The 22280-nt window shown below is 38.1% G+C and overlaps 1 protein-coding gene across 6 annotated transcripts; it reads right to left on the bottom strand.

Annotated features, from left to right (window-relative positions):
- Positions 1-1181: 1181 nt before the first annotated feature.
- Positions 1182-22268, bottom strand: LOC128228509 (uncharacterized). 6 transcript variants are annotated; one of them, XM_052939864.1, is made up of 7 exons: positions 22070-22268; positions 15201-15463; positions 14587-14806; positions 8660-13888; positions 8100-8476; positions 7287-7394; positions 1182-4290 (listed from the first exon to the last, which is right to left on the bottom strand). In XM_052939864.1, exons 2-7 carry the CDS (start codon positions 15417-15419, stop codon positions 3406-3408), a joined length of 7038 nt encoding a protein of 2345 aa, XP_052795824.1. In that variant the 5' UTR covers positions 15420-15463; positions 22070-22268; the 3' UTR covers positions 1182-3405. The 6 variants fall into 6 exon arrangements, 4 of the variants coding, with proteins under 4 accessions (XP_052795824.1, XP_052795817.1, XP_052795841.1 ...); XM_052939857.1 differs by lacking the exon at positions 22070-22268 and adding an exon at positions 21747-21942; XM_052939881.1 differs by lacking the exon at positions 22070-22268 and adding an exon at positions 21747-21942 and having other exon boundaries at positions 1182-2779.
- Between the last annotated feature and the right edge of the window lie 12 nt (positions 22269-22280).

Below are 22280 nucleotides of genomic sequence, written 5' to 3'. Positions count from 1 at the left end.
ATGTTTTAACAGTTCAACAGTGTCGCATTGTGACAGCGCTATGTTTTAACAGTTCAACAGGGTCTTGTTGTGACAGCGCTATGTTTTAACAGTTCAACAGTGTCTTGTTGTTACAGACCTATGTTTTAACAGTTCAACAGTGCCTTGTTGTGACAGTGCCAAGTTTTAACAGAGCCGCGTTGTGGTAGCACCATGTTTTAACAGTTCAACAGTGTCGCGTTGTGACAGCGCTATGTTTTAACAGTTCAACAGTGTCTTGTTGTGTCAGCGCCATGTTTTAACAGTTCAACAGTGTCGCGTTGTGACAGCGCTATGTTTTAACAGTTCAAAAGGGTCTTGTTGTGACAGCGCTATGTTTTAACAGTTCAACAGTGTCTTGTTGTGACAGACCTATGTTTTAACAGTTCAACAGTGCCTTGTTGTGATAGTGCCAAGTTTTAACAGTTCAACAGAGCCGCGTTGTGGTAGCACCATGTTTTAACAGTTCAACAGTGTCGCGTTGTGACAGCGCTATGTTTTAACATTTCAACAGAGCCGCGTTGTGGCAGCGCCAAGTTTAAACAGTTCAACAGTGCCGCCTTATGGCAGTGCCATGTTTTAACAGTTCAACAGTGCCTTGTTGTGACAGCGCCATGTTTTAACAGTTCAACAGTGTCGCGTTGTGACAGAGCCATGTTTTAACAGTTTAACAGTGTCGCGTTGTGGCAGCCCTATGTTTTAACAGTTCAACAGTGTCGCGTTGTGACAGCGCTATGTTTTAACAGTTCAACAGTGCCGTGTTGTGACAGCGCTATGTTTTAACAGTTCAACAGTGCCTTGTTGTGGCAGCGCCATGTTTTAACAGTTCAACAGTGTCCGTTGTGGTAGCGCCATGTTTTAACAGTTCAACAGTGCCGTGTTGTGACAGCGCTTTGTTTTAACAGTTCAACAGTGCCGTGTTGTGACAGCGCTATGTTTCAACAGTTCAACAGTGCCTTGTTGTGACAGCGCCATGTTTTAACAGTTTAACAGTGCCGTGTTGTGACAGAGCCGCGTACTGACAGTGCCATGTTTAACAGTTCAAAAATGCCGTGATGTGGCAGTGCCGCGTTTTCAGTTTCAATTATAAACCGTGCAACAAACGTTTTATTTGTCATAAAAACACACCAGATTGTAAAAGATTTTCCTATCAAAAGCAACACTTTTCAAGATTTCTGTACTTTATTGGCAGTGATATACCGCTGCTTTTCTTAAATCAGTTATAAACAACTGAAGTAACAAAATATGTTATCATCAACAAAAAATATATCAATAACACATATATAGTGAACGCACCTACATGATTCATTTCTAAAAAAACGGATGTACAACAATAGAATACGAAACAGAAATAAAATGATTTTAACATAAATATGAACAACAATTATAGTTTTAACAGAGTAACATAAAATTTCCACAAAAATGGATATCTTTCATAAAAGTGTATTAGCACATATGTTCGAGGGCTAATGCCAGAAGGTACCGAACTTTTCTCTGTATTTTAATGCAGCTTAGTTCCTTCTGATATTAGCCCCACATTTTGTTAAAAGCTGTCTTTTATATTTACAATATTTACATAAAATGAGCAATGACAAGATCATGAATGAATCATAAAGCAAGACATAAAATGTAGCTTCCAAATACAATCACATATCCTCCGCCAGTGAACAATAGTTTCAATAAGTTGGCCCGACAAAAGCTAGCTGCATCATGAAAACCCTTCACAATTGTGCTCAAACACACTTAAAAGCTTACGTCATTTAACTATGAGTTACACTTTTCAGACAATATGATTTTGTAAGTATGTGATGAAGCAGTTTTACACGGATTGCTGATACGTCCTATGTAAATGGGGTAAAAACAGTTTTGGCCCCTAAATATGATGTGAATTATGCAAATGCTGCCTTTTTTAAACATATACGTATTAATGAGTCAATGCAACTGGTGTTGCTTCAACAGTGTTAATGATAAAAAATGTCAGCACGATTAAACAGAGGGATGTACCCTTTAAACACAGGGCATATAGTTCGAGCTTCCCAGTAACTTCATTGTCCATTTCAAGAGCATATAAGTGGCTCTATTTCACATTAAAATAAGTATTAAACTGCCTGCCTCAATCTACGAAACGGAAGCACACGATAAAACATAGCAATATTTAAGGCTAACTTCTTAAAAGTTCTTAGAAGAAAACAGAAATCACGAGGACATCGCTAGATTCTATACTTTTTAGACTGGTTACAGGTTACTTAGACTGGTGGCAGGAACTGGCGCCACGACAACGCCTATTAGATGAAGATGTAACTAAAATCATGAACGTCATATAATTAATATATGTAGTAGTCATATCTGATCACTGTCTGTCTCAGTTTTCCTTTAGAAGTATATATTTTTATCATAAGGTATATTTAATTTGATGTTATGTCAAAATGAATACTGAGCGTTACTTCCAATTATTAGGAAATTATAACATTAACTTTTTTATCAAATAAAAGTTGGTTGTAACCGAAAATATTTTACTCTATTTTTTCTAGTTGTTATGTTCTCTGTATAGTTTATTTCTTATAAAATATGTAAAGCCTTTATCTCGCTACGAAGCACTGAAATGCATGTTTTAATAGGATAATTACAACGTCTAGGCGTGGCTTGTCAATTTGAGAGGCGTGTTTTTATTGGATAATTACAACTTCTGGGTGTGGCTTGGCTCTTCTGGGGGCGGGTCTTTTCTGTCTTTGTGATTTTTGATTGGCATTTCTCCTAGTCTCTGTAAATAAACACATCGAATTTACAAAAAAACAGACAAAATTATGACTGATATTTTTGAAAAATGAAAAACATGCATCTCGATCCTGTCAAGGTATTTTAGTATGTAAACAGAAATGGCTACGATATTCAAATTACTGACATTTTTATCGTTCTATCAATTTGCAATGCCCGTTGTACTTGAGTGATTTTTTGAAAGATAATGTTATATTAACCGACCAGAGCACCGGTACATATCCCACAAATGCGAGACCAGATTGTAAGAATTCGCTCTGCCGTCTTGCTAAGTCACAAAAGCAGAAAAAAGGTAGTAGAGGTTATTGGAATAGTTCAAACTTATAAGACTGATAATATGATATGACTGTTTGGCATGCTATGTTTCCTTTATGTTGTTATATGTGTGTGGATGTAAAAGAGTCACATTGTATTTCCCATTATCAATTGACCCACAATTACTTGACTGTTTAGTTACATTGAATATGTTTCACCGATTAAATAACTCCGGTAACCGTGAATGTATTTGCTGGCCTTATTGCAAATGCAAACTTATGCTTAGTCTTAGGGTACGATTTTAGGACTTTAAAAAAACGATCACTTCTTTAGATATTAGTAATAAATAATTTTCAGTCATAGTTGAGGTCCAAAGGAATCTAATGAATTAAGGCCATCGTCCCAAACTGCAATTTTATTGACCATATCGTAGACAATGGCTTTAATATCAGAGAGATCATCCACACAATCAGGAGACTTTCGAGAATGAGAAACTTCGCTTTGACTTACTGATGCATTACTTGTACGAGCAACGTTAACAATTATTTCAATTTGTTCATCTATAGTTTGTTTTTTAAGTTTTTCGCTATCATCATATGTTTGTTTGTTTGAACTATTATTTGTATCGTTCTCCATTTCAGAGTCAAACATATCGGAATCGCTATCAGATAAATCATCGTCATTTTCAAAGTCACTAGTGTTATCAAGACTAGGTTTTTTTCCAATTTTGGATATTCCCGTGTAATTACTTCCCATGGCGACATTTTCATTATCAATTTCATCAGCGGGTTCTTTTTTAATATCTTTAAGATGTTCAGTGTTAATTAATTTCAATTTTTTGAGTTTATAATTTTCGAAGGAAGCTCGATCATCAATCATTTTCCTTGACAATTTTGCAGAAGCACCAACATCAGAATTGTCTCCATGCCTTGAATTGCCTTCGGCATTTGTTTCGCCGTGATTTGATTGGACATACTCCTGAGATTCAGATATCGTGCGTTTAGATGCATCATCAACAGCGGAAGAACAATTAGACAAAACATGATCAATAATAGAAGCTGTCCTTGAGGATTGTGACGTCGCTGTCACATTGTCAGTTGGCAAAGTCGCTGTGGCGTTTTTGCCTTTAGAGTTGACGCATTTGTGTGAATCAAGCACTTTAAGGAGAGTGTTTTTCTGCAAAACGAGAATGTCCATCTTTTTTTGAAGACCATCCTGAATACATTCCTCGCTTCGAAGCTCCTATGAGAGAAAAATAAACCCGTTGTTTGAAGAGATAAATCCAGCACCTTCGATGAATATAAATATGTATATTACGATACATTGGATTTTGAGGTTCCAGATTCAAGACATAGTATTCTGTGCGAATGGTGATGATTGATGATGGATGATTACACAATGCGTGATGTGGATATGCAGAGATACACTATGATGATAACGAACAAGAATGTTGAATGATGATTAGAATAGATTATTCAGTACGACGTGCGACATGCTGACTTAAAAACTCATTACTTATCCGTAATGTTTGCCATTAAAGTCAAATATCAAACAAAGAGCATTAAAAAAGGAACAGTAATTAAAATATAACTATATTCTGTGAAGATAAAAGATGCAAAATACTTTTGAAATTTTGTACGTGGGCTACCTTCTAGTTTGATCTTATTCCAACAAAAAAATACGGACTTGCTATTACGTGTGACATGTGTTTAAATATTTTATATTCGAGAAGAGAAGTGTCGCAGAGCAAACACCAAGCTCGTCTGTCATATTCCAGTCGTAAGGGGGGCATAACTCAATAATTAAACAACCGGGGTTCTGGGCCTTACGCTACACGTGACATGTGTTTAAAATCTGTGATTTCTAAATCGCAGAGTCTCACAGGGCAAACACAAACGCTCGCCTGCCATCGTCCAGTCGTAAGGGGGGGGGGGGGGAGGGGCATTACTCATTATTAATACAACCTGAGTTATGGGCTTTGCGATGCATGTGCGTATTGTCCTTGGCAACATGCATATAAAGATGCGTTTGAATACAGTGGCCAAAATTGACGCAAGCCCGCAACCCCTGCACAGGTAAAATGTCTACCTGGCTTGCTCAAATTCTGAATTTTATAAAGCAGGGCTGGATAAATAAAATTGATGCCAAGCAATAATATAAGAATTCGGGCTTGTTCATATAAAAGTCTTATTTCGATGACTGGAATATCATGAAAGGTTTTAGAGTTGTGGCCTAGGTGACAGTTCTAAAACAAAGACACATACGACACAAAGGCTATGACAAAACCTCGACCTATACCTCCAAAAACAGACCAGATAAAAGTTGTGCTCGTGCCAGTTGGTTCAATTTTGACCCCGACGTGTGTCCAAGGTCACGGGTGATACCCCGACGTGTGTCCAAGGTCACGGGTGATACCCCGACGTGTGTCCAAGGTCACGGGTGATAAGTGACTGCAGTCATTAAAAGTCAGTAATTATGTCCGGTGTATGTATAAATAGGCTCGTTTAAAGTGGTTCTTCTACAATTGCCTTGCATATCTCATACAAAGGTAATTACTGATAAAACCACTGAGGAAAAGGTTACCAGTATGTGAGAATTTTATACTTCAATTATAGTGCACACGAGATATTTCGCAATCCACATTTTAACTCGAATGCACCGTGTACGTGCACACCTGGATTTACCTGCACAGATACAAGCAGTGCTTTGCAGTCTCGCCACCGTTAACTGTTTATTACAAGGGTATCCAGTGTACAGCTATGTGAACGGTGACCCTGTATGACGTTGGTATCATTCGCAAGGACGTAATGCGTAGAGATACATCAGTACAAATATACTGAACAAAATAGCATGCATGTTTTTTCGGCCAAAATATGTTTGTTATTTCACTTCAGATTTCAATTGCAAAACATAGAAACTGCAATCAGTTGTATATATTATATTTTTGCTCACTTATTTTAGATAATGTTTCATTTAGTAATGAACCAGTCAATTGTAACCACGCCCCCCCCCCAGGTCCGGGGGTATACCGGGGATAGCCGGGGAAATGGGTCGTGTGTTTACCTTTCAGGTGGCCCCGCAGTGCCGGGTGAAAGCGGTGGTTTTGTCTTCGCACAAAATATAGCGGGGAATGGGCCTTACCTAGGCTCCCTGGGGTGCGGGGGCATTTGGCGGGGATTTGACCATCAGATCGTCCCCGCAGGCCGGGGATTTTACCCGGGATTGGCTGGACCGAAAGTCAAAGTCCCCGCTATTCCCCGGACCTGGGGGGGGGGGCGTCGTTACAATTGACTGGTGCATAAATACAAGGCTAAAGCTTTTCAAATGATACCAAATATATATATATATATACGAGGTCACCGGTCATAATTGCCAGTGGCTTTATGAAATGACAAGCTTAATTGTACACTGAATATCTTTGACATATAACTTATAATACAGAAGGAAACTTAAGGTAAATAAACTGGCCCAGCAAGACGACATAGAACAAAAGTGATTTTTACAGATGATGTAATGGAATGGAATGAGATGGATGTGAATACGATTTCGTGATACAATGTGGAGTCGACTGATAAACTATGCAGGGAAACTTCTTGCTCATCACGTTTCTACTGCGACACTTAATGATGTATATTATAAATATAAAACGCGTTGTTTAATTTCAAAGTTTTATTTGTAACGTTGGACAAAATCAATCATATAGATAACGAAATGGTGGCAACCAAGCATGTCCAGGAGTGTGCAGTGAACCTATCAACAAAATCACAGCCACACAAGTTAAACAACCGCATATGTGTGGCCGCATTGGGTGTTAATTAAATGAGTACGAAATGTAACCTTGACCTATTTCCCTCTCACTTCTCCAATAAGGAGGAGAAATAAATTGGCTCTATTTCCTGCAACGGATTTGCTTAATGAACGAACTAAACGCTATCGATACATTGATTAATTTCGCAGCTTGACTATCACATTAAATCTATCTGGCCATTTTGAGTTTTGGCCAGCCGAATATCACATAATAGTAATCGGGCGATCTAGAGGTTTAACGTCCGTTTACTTTAAGTATCACATGCAACATCAGGCCAATCTGTGTTGCCACTTTGTCACTAGTCACATCGACACTATAGGGCAATTATCCAAACGGTACGGCGGGCCGATAACAACTCTCTTTTTTAATGGAATGAGTAACAGTCGATTCCACATTATATCACCCAGCAACAAGTGCGCTAGCTATCTACCTCGAGTAAACTGTCCACAAGGTCTTTCTTCCGCATCCGACTGCGCTGTGCCGCTTGACGATTACACTCCCGCCGATACAACAGCTTTAAACGTTCATCTTCCGTCAACTGTTTAAAATGAATCAGAATGATAACACACATTTGATGGCATCTATAAAACAAATAGTAACCAATTATTCATATCATAAGCGTGTGTATATAAAAACGGTTACTTCCGAAGACATGTTTGCCTATCGAAGTCGACAATTTTAGGACAAACTTGCTTGTTCATTTTCAGACCCGATAAACATTTAGATAAACATTGATTAACATTAAATGTTGATTACTTTCACTATTCTATACAAAGATTTGTACATGAATCGGACGAGGCGGTTGAGTGGCCTACAGACCTATATTCATTGAGATGAATTTTAAATCACTCAAATATTAATAATAAATATGACCATATTCATTAAATAATTTCAGGGCGTTTAGACTTCAAAGGCCGTATTCATTGTATTATAAATGTGTCTACCGCGAGAGTTACGACGTCATTCTTATTTATAAATGTATAAGCAACATACATGAAAAAACCTGGCAAATAGTTTAGAATGGAAAACGTATTTTAACTTATTCATAAACACCTATTAAATTCAAGAACAAGTCATGAATATTTCAAAGATGCAGGTCTTTAAAGCCATACAGCAAATTGGTACGTTTTTTAAAAAAAAACGTTTTACTTTTTAAGACTCATAATTATTTCATGCAGTTAAAAATTCATGTAACTTGACAACAACAAAATAATGAAACAATGTTCACCTCCGACAGTTATACCTCAGTAGGTTCTGGGGACTTAAATTCCACTCTTAGGTCGTCCAGACCTTGAGATCGTCGGCGTGCATAGATCTTCAGACGAAGCTCTTGTCGCAACTGCGCGTCCAAGTTGCTGGACCCCGATGGTGTAAGAGGGGATGACGCGTTGTCGCCGACTTCACTTCCGCCCAAGGGAGATAATCTGTCTGGCGTCCTGCTCGTTGAGAGATGATCTCCCTTACCGTGCTGGGAACCAGTTGAATTGAGGTCGGATTGGGAACCAGTCACATGCTTCATAGACGTGTCGTCTGATTTGTTGTTTTTGGACAATTCTAAGGATGCTGGTGGGTGAAGCTTCCTTTGCTTTGGTGTCGAGTGATCTACTGGCTTGGTGAAATCTGAAACAGATTTTGTAATATCAGCCTGAGTATTAATATACAATACTTTGCCACGTGGTATTAAGATTATCAAATTAGCCTTGAAGACTGATGCTTTTCTTGTCGTTATAAAATAGAAATGGTATCATTAGAATTATTAAATCAAGTTTCAAGTTTATGAATTCTAGAAGGACTTAGTCTTACCGATGGGAGTATCCAGAGAGCCGTCTTGATGCAGCGGAGATGTCTTTTTCCCGTGGTACCCGGAGAGAACGCCAAGTCCCGATGCCTTCGCATGCTCAACCATGTGTAACTGATGATCCAGCTTGTTGTAAATGACCTTGTTACATAGTTCACATTTGAAAACATTCACCAAGGGCGGCGGTATTGGAGCACTCCCCGGACGACCTCTATGGTCATAGGTAGGTATAACCCCAAATTTGGCCTCAAGTTCTGCTTTTGTTCTTAGAAAGTGCTCGATTTCGGCCTTTGACATTGGAAATGGTTCAAATTCTGGTCTATGTTTATTGATCCTTCGATCATTATCATACGAGACTGATCTTGATGATATTGCTTTCGGTGTATCATACTTTTCCGTGTCTCTTAGCAGTTTCTCAATACTTTTATTTGGCCTTTTAACTGTAAGGTCCTGTGGAGCATCATTGTTATACTGAAAGTGTAGGCTGTTCCGCTCAATAGGTGAGGGTACGGTTTGTTTCTCAGCTGAGTGTCTCTCCGGGGCTTTCGCCCGAGTAGTCGAGTGGCTGGCGTGGGCTGATGAGACTGGTGCACCAGCTGATATGGGTACCGCATGGGTAGACTGAGCTTTCATCAACAAGTTTAATCTTTCCTGAATTGCTGGGTATTGCAGTTTGCTCAAATCTTGCAAAAGGGATACATCTCTGCTCCGAAATGGTATTGGTGGAGGAAAAGCTGGATGGTTTAAAGGTTGCATTTTCTGTAGATTAGCTGAATGTACCGATGTTGCAAGGCCTTGTTGGTTGGGTGGTTCATGAGATGGCGATTCGTTTACCACAGTAGGTATTGATGGTTCTTTTACAGCCTGAGCTAATGCAGCGTCAATGATTGTGTTAATGTTTGACTGTGGATGAAACAATGGAGGCGGGGGTGACTTCATTCTGAAAAAATTGGGGTGGGCCATAAGTGGATGATAAGGTGGGGGTGACGATCCAAATATCTTACAGTCTTCTGAACTTGACATACTTTTTGGAGTTGAACGTCTCAAGTTTTCTTGTGTTTGATTGGATTCCGAATGCGTTGGTCTAGAGATGGAAGGTTCGATTTTAGGTGATGGTCTGATAGCATCGACTCTAGCATCAGCTTTCACTGCTTCTGATGGTACTGCAACAGGTAGAGCAAGTTCTGATGATTTTGCTAGTTGAGACGTCAAGTAATCTGACTTGACCAACTGTGATGGCAGTTTGATAGTATTAGACAGTGGGTCGTCTTTACTAGTTGATGGCATTTCGAAATCAGACGACTTTTGTCGCATTCCTCTTTTAAAATTTGCAAGAATTTCAATAGTTTCAAGTTCCTTTTGTTTCTCTTCAAGTTCTTTACGTTTCGCTTCCTCTTCTTTCTCCGCGTTCATGATGTCACTACAAACAGCACTGAGAAGATTCAATGTCATGTTATTTTTTGTTAAATCTTGTGGAACATTGTACACCTTTCTCGCTTCATTTTCTGAGCCAGTCGGTTCAGACCTAGGGGAATGCACTTCACCTTCCGAATAAAGATAAGTCCTAGCATCCGAATCGGTATCATTACCATCATTGTCAGCTTTAATGTCTTTCATCAGTTGATTGTTGGCTTGATCAAACAAAGTTACATTTTCTACAGTCAAAGGGGTGATAACTGGTTCTTGAACTTTTGAACTGTTATTATTTTCAATGTCACTTTCCCTCTCTTCTCTCACTTCTGCTTCATCTCTTCGTTTGTCATAAAAGCTACCATCTAGATTAGCAGTTCCTCCTTGGTGTAGTTTCATGTGTTGTTCAAAAGTGTTCCGGCGATGGAATGTTTTGTTACAGGGCTCACATTTCATGCGATTTTCTTGACAGCTCGTTTTCAGGTGTCGAAGCAAGCTGCAACTCTGTGTAAACCTGTGCTGACAGATGTGACACTCGTACAAGTGTGTCTCTACAGTGTTGTGAATAACCATGTGAGATTTCAGCAACATGACATTAGGAAATACTTCTTTGCAAACTCGACATGAAGTTTGGTACACGCGAGTTTTCCTGGACTTCTTTCCACCAACAGGAGTGCCATCACTTGACAACACGTCACTTTCGCTACAACCTGATTCAGTTCTTGGCTTACGTTTCACAGCCTGTTTTGCTTTTTGTATCAAGTCAAGTCTGTCCTTGGTGATTTTCAAATCTGTGATGCTATCATAACTCTCATCCATTGCAGACACGTCTGTGATTAACGGTGGACTCAAATTGCAAGAGTTTGCCTGTGATGTGTTAGGGATATTTGCTGGTGAAAGCACAGGGGGTAGCCATTGTTCCTCTGGTTTAATTTTAACAGTCAAATCAAGAGCATTGAACTTGACACCGCTGGCAAAAGGAGTAGCACTATCTGATGATTTTAAAGTTTGTTTGCGTAATTGTTCATCGCGTAGCATAGAGTAAGTGTCCTTCATTTTCAACTGAAAGTGTAGGTCCTCTTCAAGTTGCTTCGGATCAGGTGGGGAAGGTTTCATATGAGCTGATTTATGTCGCATTAGACTGCTGCGGTGGATGAATGACTTTTTACACACCTCACAAATGTATGGACGTGGAAGTTTATGAGTAGCAATGTGTTTATCAAGTGTTATTTGCCTGAAGAATGATTTCCCACACAGATCACAGAGGAAGCAACTGTCTTTATGTATCAAGGCATGGTAGCGTAACTTTTGTTTAGTAGTATATGTATTATCACAAGCATGACACATGTACCTTTTCACTGCGTCTTCACCAACTACAACTCTAATAGGTGGCTCATCTTCTATCTTATCATCAAGTTTTTCAAGCTCAATTTCAGTCAAGCTTTGTGATTTTTCTATGTGAGGTTTAGATTTCTCTACTGTGCTATCCTTCTTTGTGTCACAAAATGATTTCACTCTAGCTTCTTTCTTTGCTGCAGTTTTGTTATTTGATGGTTTTCCAGAGACAAAGTCTCTGAAAGCTTTTCTATACAATTTTCTTTCGATCAGTTTTTCACTATGAACTCTCATGTGTGAATTTAAACTTTTCTGAAATTTGAACACTTTATTGCAAATTTCGCATGCAACATTGATTTTATTCAAGAAACCTAATGCTTTCATTTGATTTGCCTTAGCTTTCTTCAAAGATTGCAACATTGGATTTCTCTTGTGAACAGCCATGTGCAAAAGCAAATAATGGTTGGAATGGAATGTTCTTGAACAAATTTCACATTTAACTTTTCTTCCTTTCTTTTTTCCTTTCCTATTTCGCATATTTAAATCAGGCATAGTTCTCATTTCATTAACTTGTTCATACATCTTTTCAAAGATATTGTCTTGGCTGCTTCTCCTTGATATGGAAGCAGTTTCGGATATCTCTACAGTAACGTGTTCTAGTTCCGGCATATCAATATTGTCCATTTCATATTTTGGCAATTGTATATCATTTAGCACTATTTTAACATCTTGGTCTAATTTATTCACCAGAGGTGTATCCCCAGTGATCTCTTCTGAGATTGTCTCTTTTCTTTCCTCTGTTACAATATCAAAATTTTTATTTTCTTCCTTAACATCCACACCCCCTCTAACAGCTGTAATCTCAAAAGCTAGAGTTTCGTCAAATTCATCACAAGTCTCAGTTTTAATAGCTGTGTCCTTCTCTTTATCTTTATCAGCAACAATAGCGAGTTCAGTTTCACAACTTTCTAGTTGGTCTTTAGTAGGAAAATCTTTCTCTTCCTTAACATCAGTGCCCATGTTATCGTTAACTTGATCTGTATCTGCCTTTATAGCAGTGCCAATGTCTTGAACTGCATCACTCTTTTCAGGAAGGTCTTCCTCGTCATCATCAATTAAATCGGGCCAAGGTTCACCGATATCATTATCATCTACAATTTCCTGTTTTATTTTCTTTCCTACCACTTTCAGTTCACCAGTGTGAACATCAAGCTCAACTTCATCATCAGAACAATAAGCTGGAAAAGGATTACCTTTTTTCTCAACTGGTTCAGCTTTACCTTCAGTATCTATGACAGTTTCTTTACCATCAACAGTTGTATCAATTTCTTTTTTAATGGTTATTTCTTCTTGCAATGGTAATTTATTGGTTTTATCAGCGAATGATTTCATAGGTTTAACCACATTTTCTTGTTTCTTTTCATTCGTTAACTTTTTACGCTGGAGTTTCTTTGCTGCTTTTTCAGACTCGATTTCTGCAACTGCTTCACTGAGAATCTTCTGAACAATTCCATTGGGATCTTTGTCTGTGTCTGTTAATAAATCAATTTGGGGTGTGGACATTTTTGATACAGGAATCTCACTTGTTAACCGCTCTTTAACTTTCGAATCTGAGCTTGCATTTTCACCGTCAGATAAAATCACAAGTTCGTCACTATTTCTCATAGCCAATGGTGGAACATTTTTGTAGGTCAATGGCTGCGGTCCTGGGTTAATCAATTTCTGTTCCTGTAGCTGTTTTAGTTGTTCAATAGATATTTCACTAACTGGACCAGTTTCTCGTGTATGCTTCCTCAAATGCTTGTGTAGCAGAAAAATTGCCATAAAAGTCTTGTTACACGCTCGACACTCAAACGGTTTTTCACCGGTATGTTTTCTTTGATGCACCACAAGGTGATGCCGATGTAGAAACCTTCGGCCGCAAACTTGGCAACCATATTGTCTCTCTTCAACAGTTTTATGTACAGTCATATGAAGCTTCATTGCTGCTTTGGTTTTAAAAGTCTTTATACACTGAGTGCAGGCAAATCCGTTTAGTATTTCTGGATGGACGACATTCTGTTGTCCAATCATGTGAACTGGATAATTATCTGAATTCTGAAGCATATATCTCTCTTGAAAATGCTCCTTTCCTTTGATAAAATCAGTAGCACCTTTCATCCCTTTTTCTAAGCCCATACTCCCAGCATTAGCCTGCCTCTTAAATGCATTGCTGTAATTTGATTGGCTCACAGCGTAACCTTGGTTACTAGTGCTGGAAATAGATTGGTTAGCGTCAGTTACGCTGACAGTTGTGTCGCTAACGCTCTGACTTTTGGTGTTCACAGGTGGATTGTGAGGTTGCGGTGTGGTGATCGCAATAGGCTTGTGACCGCCATGTATCACTGTGCCGCTACTTGTAGCCATATGGGGCAGGCTGAATCCATGGGGTAAGGAAGGGATGCCGACAAATGGCTTGATCCCTCGGCTGATATCCCCCAAGGGAAGACCTGAAAAAGAAAGTTTTATGTATCATATTGACGATTTTGTTTCAATATATATACGTTTTATAAATGCAATATATCAATTTGACATGTATGCGTTTATTTTGTTTATTTTGTTAAGAAATGTTTGTTATACATGTATGCATGCTTGTATCTTTCCTCAATTTTTACTTTATTTGAGCCTATGACCTTCTGCTTGATATATATTTTGTTCTGTTTAAAGTTATCATATAAATACCAATCTTTTGCCTTCAGTGATCCGTCACAAGTCAAGGGCAAAACCATGTAAGTAATATCTTATCATAATGAAACAGCTCGTATCAGTATAGCTAACATTTAACAATCTCTTCGTTTGCTAGTCGAAATCATGCATGTCACAAAAATACATGTAACATGAATAATATCAAACACTTATGAAGTGACTCAAAGCGAATTTAAGAATTAATTTTGCGGATGATTTAACAGTTGAATTTCATACTACAGTAGATAGTAAATTTGTTTATTTACATTTCTGTCTCGGGAGTGTTAGCGTTTATATGCGGTTGATATCATCGCTTTAATAGCTAATGCAGTATTAACTTGAGTGTCATCAGATTATTTCTGAAACAGCTGTTATGACCATGGGCAGTGAACAAGTCAACAGGTTTAATTGAATTTGTATTACTCAAATTTTCACGGGAGCGTGATAATTAAGTGATACATACCGGTGAACAATGGTTGACCATTTCGATCAAGTAAGCCCGCGTTAGGTTGGCTGGAATTAAGCGCAGCTTGTAACAAGCTATACGGTTGGCTAGCCGGCGACCTCGATGGGGTGGATGCTGGCGAAGGTTGTAACGAGCGTCCTGATTGGTGCGCAGGTTGTATAAGTTGTTTTGGGTGGCTTGCCGGGGGACTGGGCTTACTAAGATCCAATGCCTCCTCCTGTACAATACAAAAACAATATACAAAGTTTGAATAAGTCAACGCGAGTACCCTGTATAATTGTCATTGACAAATATCATATTATAACTTCGAAAGTTTTAGTAGTTAAAATGGCCAACATTACAGTACAGCACAGCGACGGCGTCGTTGACAATTCTGTTGTTAAAAATCCAGTCCTTTAACGAACAGATAGTTCTAAATATGGCGGATTGGTGACCAACTATACAATGTCATTTTAGGTACACTTGCGTTTCAAAACTTGTTTCTTTTCTTCAAAACGTTAGTGTTAATTAAAACTTTGCGAGAAGTCGAACTGGTGGGCGAGAACACGTACCGTTAAACCACTACCGTGCCTGTCACATTTGCGTTTCCAAAATGCATATATTCTACGAACCTGATTCCGCCCATAACCGCTTAAGTCTAGGGCAGACTCTTGGTCACCACCCCACATCCGGTTCGTCTCCACGGCAACGCCATTCCTTTCCAGACGTCCTGAGAGGTCCAGAACGTCATGGCGCGGAACTTCCGGTGTCCGTAGCCGTTGCGCCTGGATTCCTGCGTCCGAGGGTTGACTAGCAAATTGTGACGCGTTGTATTGTAGGTACTTCTTCATAGTACGAGGGTTGATCAAAATTTACTGCTTAAGTGACCATTGATCTGAAAATATACCAAAAGAGAATGATTATTTCCAAAGCGAACAGACCATAACCTTGCGTGTATAGCTTGTTTCCGCCAATTTTAAGTAAAACTATGTACACTAGATCAGGTTCCGCGTCAATTGCTTACACTGTACTTGAATGGATTTAAATATTGTCAAACGCGCTAACGTTCCATTGTGCCATGCCGCCTCTTAATCTGAAATAGTAAACTAAATGTTTACACCGACTCAGACCACGTCTAATATGAAACGGAACTATAAATGACCGCACGACAATCCTGAAAGGTTGTAAAATCCTGGCCAAACCTTACACTCTTGTAGGCGGGAAGATACGCGGGATATATTTTGAATATCTGCGATACGAGGAAAGGAAATGGTCACGTATACTCGAGATACCGAAAGGAAGTGCATGTCCTATCAACAGGTGAGAGCAGAAACAGATTGGGGTCAGATGCGCGAAACAGGACTTTGGTAATTCCCGTACTGTTCCGTACATCTTTGTGTACACGTAGATTACGCTAATAATCGGTACATTGTATCTCGGATCAGTAGCAATATGTAGACAGTTTGAAGTGCTTCCTTGTGAATACAATGCAATTGTTTTCATTATTTCAATAAGTTGATAAGATGAAACATAAGAGTCTATATCAAAGTAAACTGCTCAAGCTAAATGTAGTACACTGAGTACGCGCTCCACCACAATACGTGGTTTATATTACTGAGTACGGAGATAAACTGGAGTGTTCTTGGAAGCGCAATAACTCATTAAATGAAGCGCTTTTGTTTCCGTGTTTGGAAGTCTAGGTTTTATATAAGAATGTACTTAACTTGTTATACGTATACTTCTACTTGTATAAATAGAGCAGTAGCATGCTTACCATACAAATCAAGAGGTCAAAAGACTTCAAGACAAAACAAAATACAATACCATTACAATGCGATAAAACGAAAAATTGGAAAACATTTAATTGAAATGCCATTGGCCTTTGTTGTTTCATACAAAATCAGGGACAGCCCATCTCTCTGAATCGATTCCTGATCATGCATTAAGTCTTGAACAGATCAGTACCATCCACATGCCCATGCAAGCGTCTGCAGACACTGTCTAGACGAGCAGCACGTGCACGATCAAACAGACTATACACTCCTCCCCGCTTTTTTAGGAAAAATCAATGTCGTTAAATAAACGCTCACAATCATTGGAGAGAGCTGAATCTATACACAAGTCTGATGTAGACGCTGGCACCAGGGCTGATGTAGACGCTGGCACCAGGGTTCAGCCTTCACTGTGGTAGCCGTCTGTTAGATAAGTACCATCAATTATTAAAGGGGAGCTAGAAAATAGCTATTCTATGGGCTAAGCGTGACTCAACCGCTCGAACACTGTGCAGACGGAAACTTTATATAGTCAGAGGTCTAATTCAATACTTAAGGCAACCGGAGAGTATGGGACTATCGATCTTAAAGCATGCTACCGGTTCGCTTGAGGCTTGAGGATTTGTGCGTAAATAACATACCTGAATACATTTTTAAACCGCGTGGATATCGGCGGCCTGCCTATTCAAATATCTTACAACAGGATATTCATTGAACGTTTTGTGATACGAGAACAGAGTAAACAAGGTTGACTTGAAATGAATTATCGTCTTAAATTTCAGATCTTAGATATTTTTCATTTAACCGGAGCAATGTAGATTTTTTACTGTGAGTTACGGTCGGTTGTTAGGACAGGTGAATATTTTAAAGTTTAAGATTGCAATAAAACGTTAAAAACTAGAAATCGGAAAAAAGTTTAAAGTGGTTTGTTCTTAAATTATGTAACCAGGGAAATTAATGGTTATTACTGTACTCACAAATTACAAATTGCAATAACGCAGACAGCTAGGTACAATCCATGCGTCCTTCAAGATACACATATACATATATTTCATTTTATAACATCACTCATTGTCCGTGAACTACTACAATCATATTCGCAAATGTCATACGCAGACTGATAAGCCCTTTAGGCGGTAAATACTGTCCTGTGCACACTGGTACCATAGATGGTGGGGTCAATACCAGATATGTAGAAGGTTGGGGTACTGTACTACATTAACCTAACGAAATAGTCTTTAAACTGCAGTGTTCATGCATTCATGTCTTCGACGTACCGTATACATCTATATACATGAGCATCAAACCATGACCACAGTGTCTTACATTTCAAGAGTACATGTCTTTTATGACCACAGTGTCTTACATTTCAAGAGTACATGTCTTTTATGACCACAGTGTCTTACATTTCAAGAGTACATGTCTTTTATGACCACAGTGTCTTACATTTCAAGAGTACATGTCTTTTATGACCACAGTGTCTTACATTTCAAGAGTACATGTCTGTTATGACCACAGTGTCTTACATTTCATGAGCACATGTCTGTTATGACCACAGTGTCTTACATTTCAAGAGCACATGTCTGTTATGACCACAGTGTCTTATATTTCAAGAGCACATGTCTGTTATGACCACAGTGTCTTATATTTCAAGAGCACATGTCTGTTATGACCACAGTGTCTTATATTTCAAGAGCACATGTCTGTTTTGACCACAGTGTCTTACATTTCAAGAGCACATGTCTGTTTTGACCACAGTGTCTTACATTTCAAGAGCACATGTCTGTTATGACCACAGTGTCTTACATTTCAAGAGCACATGTCTGTTTTGACCACAGTGTCTTACATTTCAAGACGCACATGAGTATAATGGCCGCATCCTATTTTAAAAAGCAGATCATTTTCCTCTCATTTATTGTACAAAGTGTTTGCAATATTGTTAACATGATCGATTACATTCGTATAATAAACCCATGAATGTATAATACTTTGCAACTAATACGTCTTCATATTACAATTGATCTAGAACATGTAACATGCCTTTGTTTTCCATCATTATACAATCATAGTAGGTGTTGCATAACGCCGAAAACTTATAAATATTATAAATAAAATATAAATACTGCACAAACCTGGGCACAAACGTGAACAAAAAAATCCTTTGAAAATATATTATTCAGAATTTCTAATATAATTCCGCTAACAGTTGCTCACACTTTTAACTAAATAAGATAAAAACTATCACAAATCAAAATCTGTTTTCCATTTATCAATGCGGGGCACAATGCGGGTCACGCTACTGAATTCAATTTCACAAAATATTTGCTCTTCAAAGGTAAAGTTCAAACTAAATACCCCAAACTTCCTAATGTACGTTCACAATCCAAAAATAATAGTATAAATGGTTAAACTCTATACCCTCTATACCACTGTATACACCGCTTAGATTTATAAATATTTTTAACCTTAACAATCGATCCATACACTCGCTATATATACAGAATGAATACATACATGCAGACATATGGGGAGTATTTGTATTACAGTTTATCATTCCTACTAGACTTGATACTTGAGTTATCAGCGCTAGAGCAAGTCCAATAAAAGCTGTGACTAACATGTTTTTACGCTATATTTTAAAAGGTGGGACTACCTGATCGATATTGTTCATACTTTCGCGTTTCGACCATTGTACATGTATTGATCTGATATCCAGAGACCAAGGAATATGAATCTGTGATCTTTCATAGTCTCCTAATGATTTTCCATAAAACCTGTGCACAATAATGGGAAACTAACGATTTTCAATAAAAGGCGGGATATCTCTTTCCTGCTGCGAATATTTATTCCACACCTGACTCAGTAATCGTATTATTGACTCATTTATCGACCCATGTAACATGCCACTAGCTCTTCAATTTGTCACACCATAATTCCAAGAGCAATATCGCATGGTACATCAATAGTACGTCCAGGACCATACCCCCGGGACGTATCGCAAGACTGAGGTAACTCCTTCTATTCGTATATGAAGTAACATCTATTTAGCGTTAAGCCCTCGACATATACATGACGAATTATACATGACGTGTTTCAACTGTATTCGCTGATTGTAATATTTATATTTAGATAAGGCTTTGTACCGCGGATTAGGAAAATCTATAATTCAAAAAGCCCGGATCAAACATACTATCTGATAATACAGTTCTTCGTTTCTGTAGAGTACACATTTATTGTAACAAATTCTGCAAGTCCCAGCAATGTCAGTAGTAAATTACTTTGCAAATGAATTATTATCTATATAAAGGAGAAAAGAGGGCCGTCTTATATAACTTAGTTTCTCTTTGAACGGGTTAGGAACTTGTCATCGTCAAATGCAAACGTATACCAGTACAGGTGTGATGTAAAACCGGTTTTCAGTTAAGTAATGACTTAGTATCTTTGTACATATATATATAGTACGCATAAACGAGGGTAGCCTAAACCCAAGGCTCTCATGGACAGTGTTTGCACATAACATGCACACGACTATAAGTAGTGTTCAAATTGAGACGTTTGTCAACTGATCAATCATGGGGGTTGTCTAAAAATAGCAATTACAAAGTCCTCCTGACTGTTATTAACAAAATTGATTCATCGACTCATTGCAGACTCCACGTAATGACTCACGCTAAAATACTCAGACATTCCATTTATCCAATAACTCTCCGACATGCAGCGAATATATTCCACGGCACGCGTTCATAAATCTGGCTCAATACAGGGAAACGCTTTTTTTCTCTTCCGGCGTTTTCACGGAAGCCTTTGTCTAGAGCGCCTGGAATTCCACCAGAAGCACTACACGGAGATATGTACATGCAGTAGCTTGTCTCTGCTGCTTGTATATTTAGAACGATACAATAACGTGAGCAGTTACAAAAAAATACCATACATTCTCATTGCTACCAATTTGATGTGGCATTAGCCTTGCTTTCTAGAAAGTAAAGAACACGCGCTCATAATCCAAGCATGTAGATTAGATAATACGTTGATATTTTTCTGAGAAAAGCCCCCTAGAACATTGCTGGTGCGTGATCTATCGGATTCGAATCAAGGCAGTGTAATATAGCGTGCATAATCTCTAGTAACAGATGCGTAAAAGCTTATAACAATATTATTTCAATAAATGGATACGAAAAACACAATAATATATTTACTATGATTGTGTTTGAAAATAATTTGTGTTTGAGACGGCTGTATTAGTACACGTGCCAAGTACGTTGGCAGTAAGTTAGGGCGTTTTCATGGGAAAATGGTCGAGGACACGTGCTTGTATTATATTAATATGTATGTATGGAGACAATCGTTGTATATGTATTTAAGGTCGACCAGTGAGTATATATACTCGGTTATTAATATGAGCAGTTGTTATATCAAACAATACGAACAGCATAGGTAAATGATATGTATAGATATCTATCAGACAACTAACTATAGGCTAGCGTGTGAGACCTTGAGCTCTAAATCAATATACAGAAGGTTACATGCTTATTGATCTCCAGTTTTGTGACTTGATAAAATACGCCATTATGTCCACAAGTGTTTAGCCTATTCACGCATCGCCTCCATGCTTTGTGTTGTTAGTTGATATCAGAGTAGCGTCCTGTTCAAATATATGACAGAGATTGTGAATTTGTGACCGAATATTTAATTGTTCTCATGGTTCTAAAATTCCAATTTATCTTCATAAATTCACAATGAGCTGGAAAGCGGAACGTGAACCATAAGCCACTCTAAACACGAGATGTCAAGGCATGTTTATGTATGCTTGAAAGATCGTAGTCAGTATTAAATATATTAATTTGGCTCCGGGCCAAGTATATTTATCTATGTTAAGTGTACATACATAGCTAGTTTGCTTGTTTTCCGCTCCCTAAGTATTTCAGTATGTTTGACAATTTACAGTGTATGAATGTTAATTCTGGCCTTAATTGTCAGTGTATCCGGACCTTAAACATTTGCAGTAAGGACAATTGTATTTACAATTTGAAACTTAACTGCAAAAGAAACCTTTTTCAATTCATATATCTTAAATCATTGTAATTTCAATTGATCGATTGTCATTTGATTTAATAGAATTAAAACATATGAGAGAGACGCGTCCTCACACAAGTATCTGAAGTGTTCATGCTAATTAAACATGGCACATGGCCAGATGCTGCATTATTTACACTGCGTGTCCTAAACTCATAAAATGACACCCAATTTTAAGCACTTTTTAAAAGACTTTTTGAAAAAATATATGCGCAAATACAATCGCTAAAAGATAAAACATCAATTAACTGTATATGATAGTTTTAAATTACAAAAGAAAACGTGAACTCCCAATAGCATGTTTAACAAAGAAAAGCCAGACATGAAACATACCAATAGCGCGCAAAGATCCAGTTTTTAACACAGGCTGGTATTGAAATCCTTTTTCAAGTAGCTGAGCTCATGTCACAAACAAATATCACAAAATCTTTGAAATATGAACAAAATTACAATGAAAATCACTTATCGCTTACAAAAAGCTCCAATATTTAATCTTACTAACACAAACGCGCAGTTTAAAAGCTCACTCCTTCCGAAATATTGTAGTATTGGACGACTGAATAAATATCTAGGTCAAATGCTTTATCTTGCTATACGAATACATGAAATACAGCGCGTGATCTAAAAATAGAACGCATACATAATAAAGCGCTTACCTGTGCTGCATTGTTTAACACAGAAATTGCCAACTTTTTCACAATATAGCCTGTAAATAACAAACTGTCAACTCTTGCTTTCAATGCAATCTTTAATATCCGAAATCAGTTCATGTTAAAAAGTCGATAAACACAGCAAAAACTATTGGAATTCGCGAAGATTTAGCCAAAGCTATTTTCACTGGTAAAACTCGTTCGATCTGTGTATTGT

Source organism: Mya arenaria, chromosome 1 (assembly GCF_026914265.1).
Source record: "Mya arenaria isolate MELC-2E11 chromosome 1, ASM2691426v1".
Lineage (NCBI taxonomy): Eukaryota > Metazoa > Mollusca > Bivalvia > Myida > Myidae > Mya > Mya arenaria.
The sequence above is the reverse complement of the archived record's forward strand: the minus strand, read 5'-3'. Positions and strand labels throughout refer to the sequence as shown.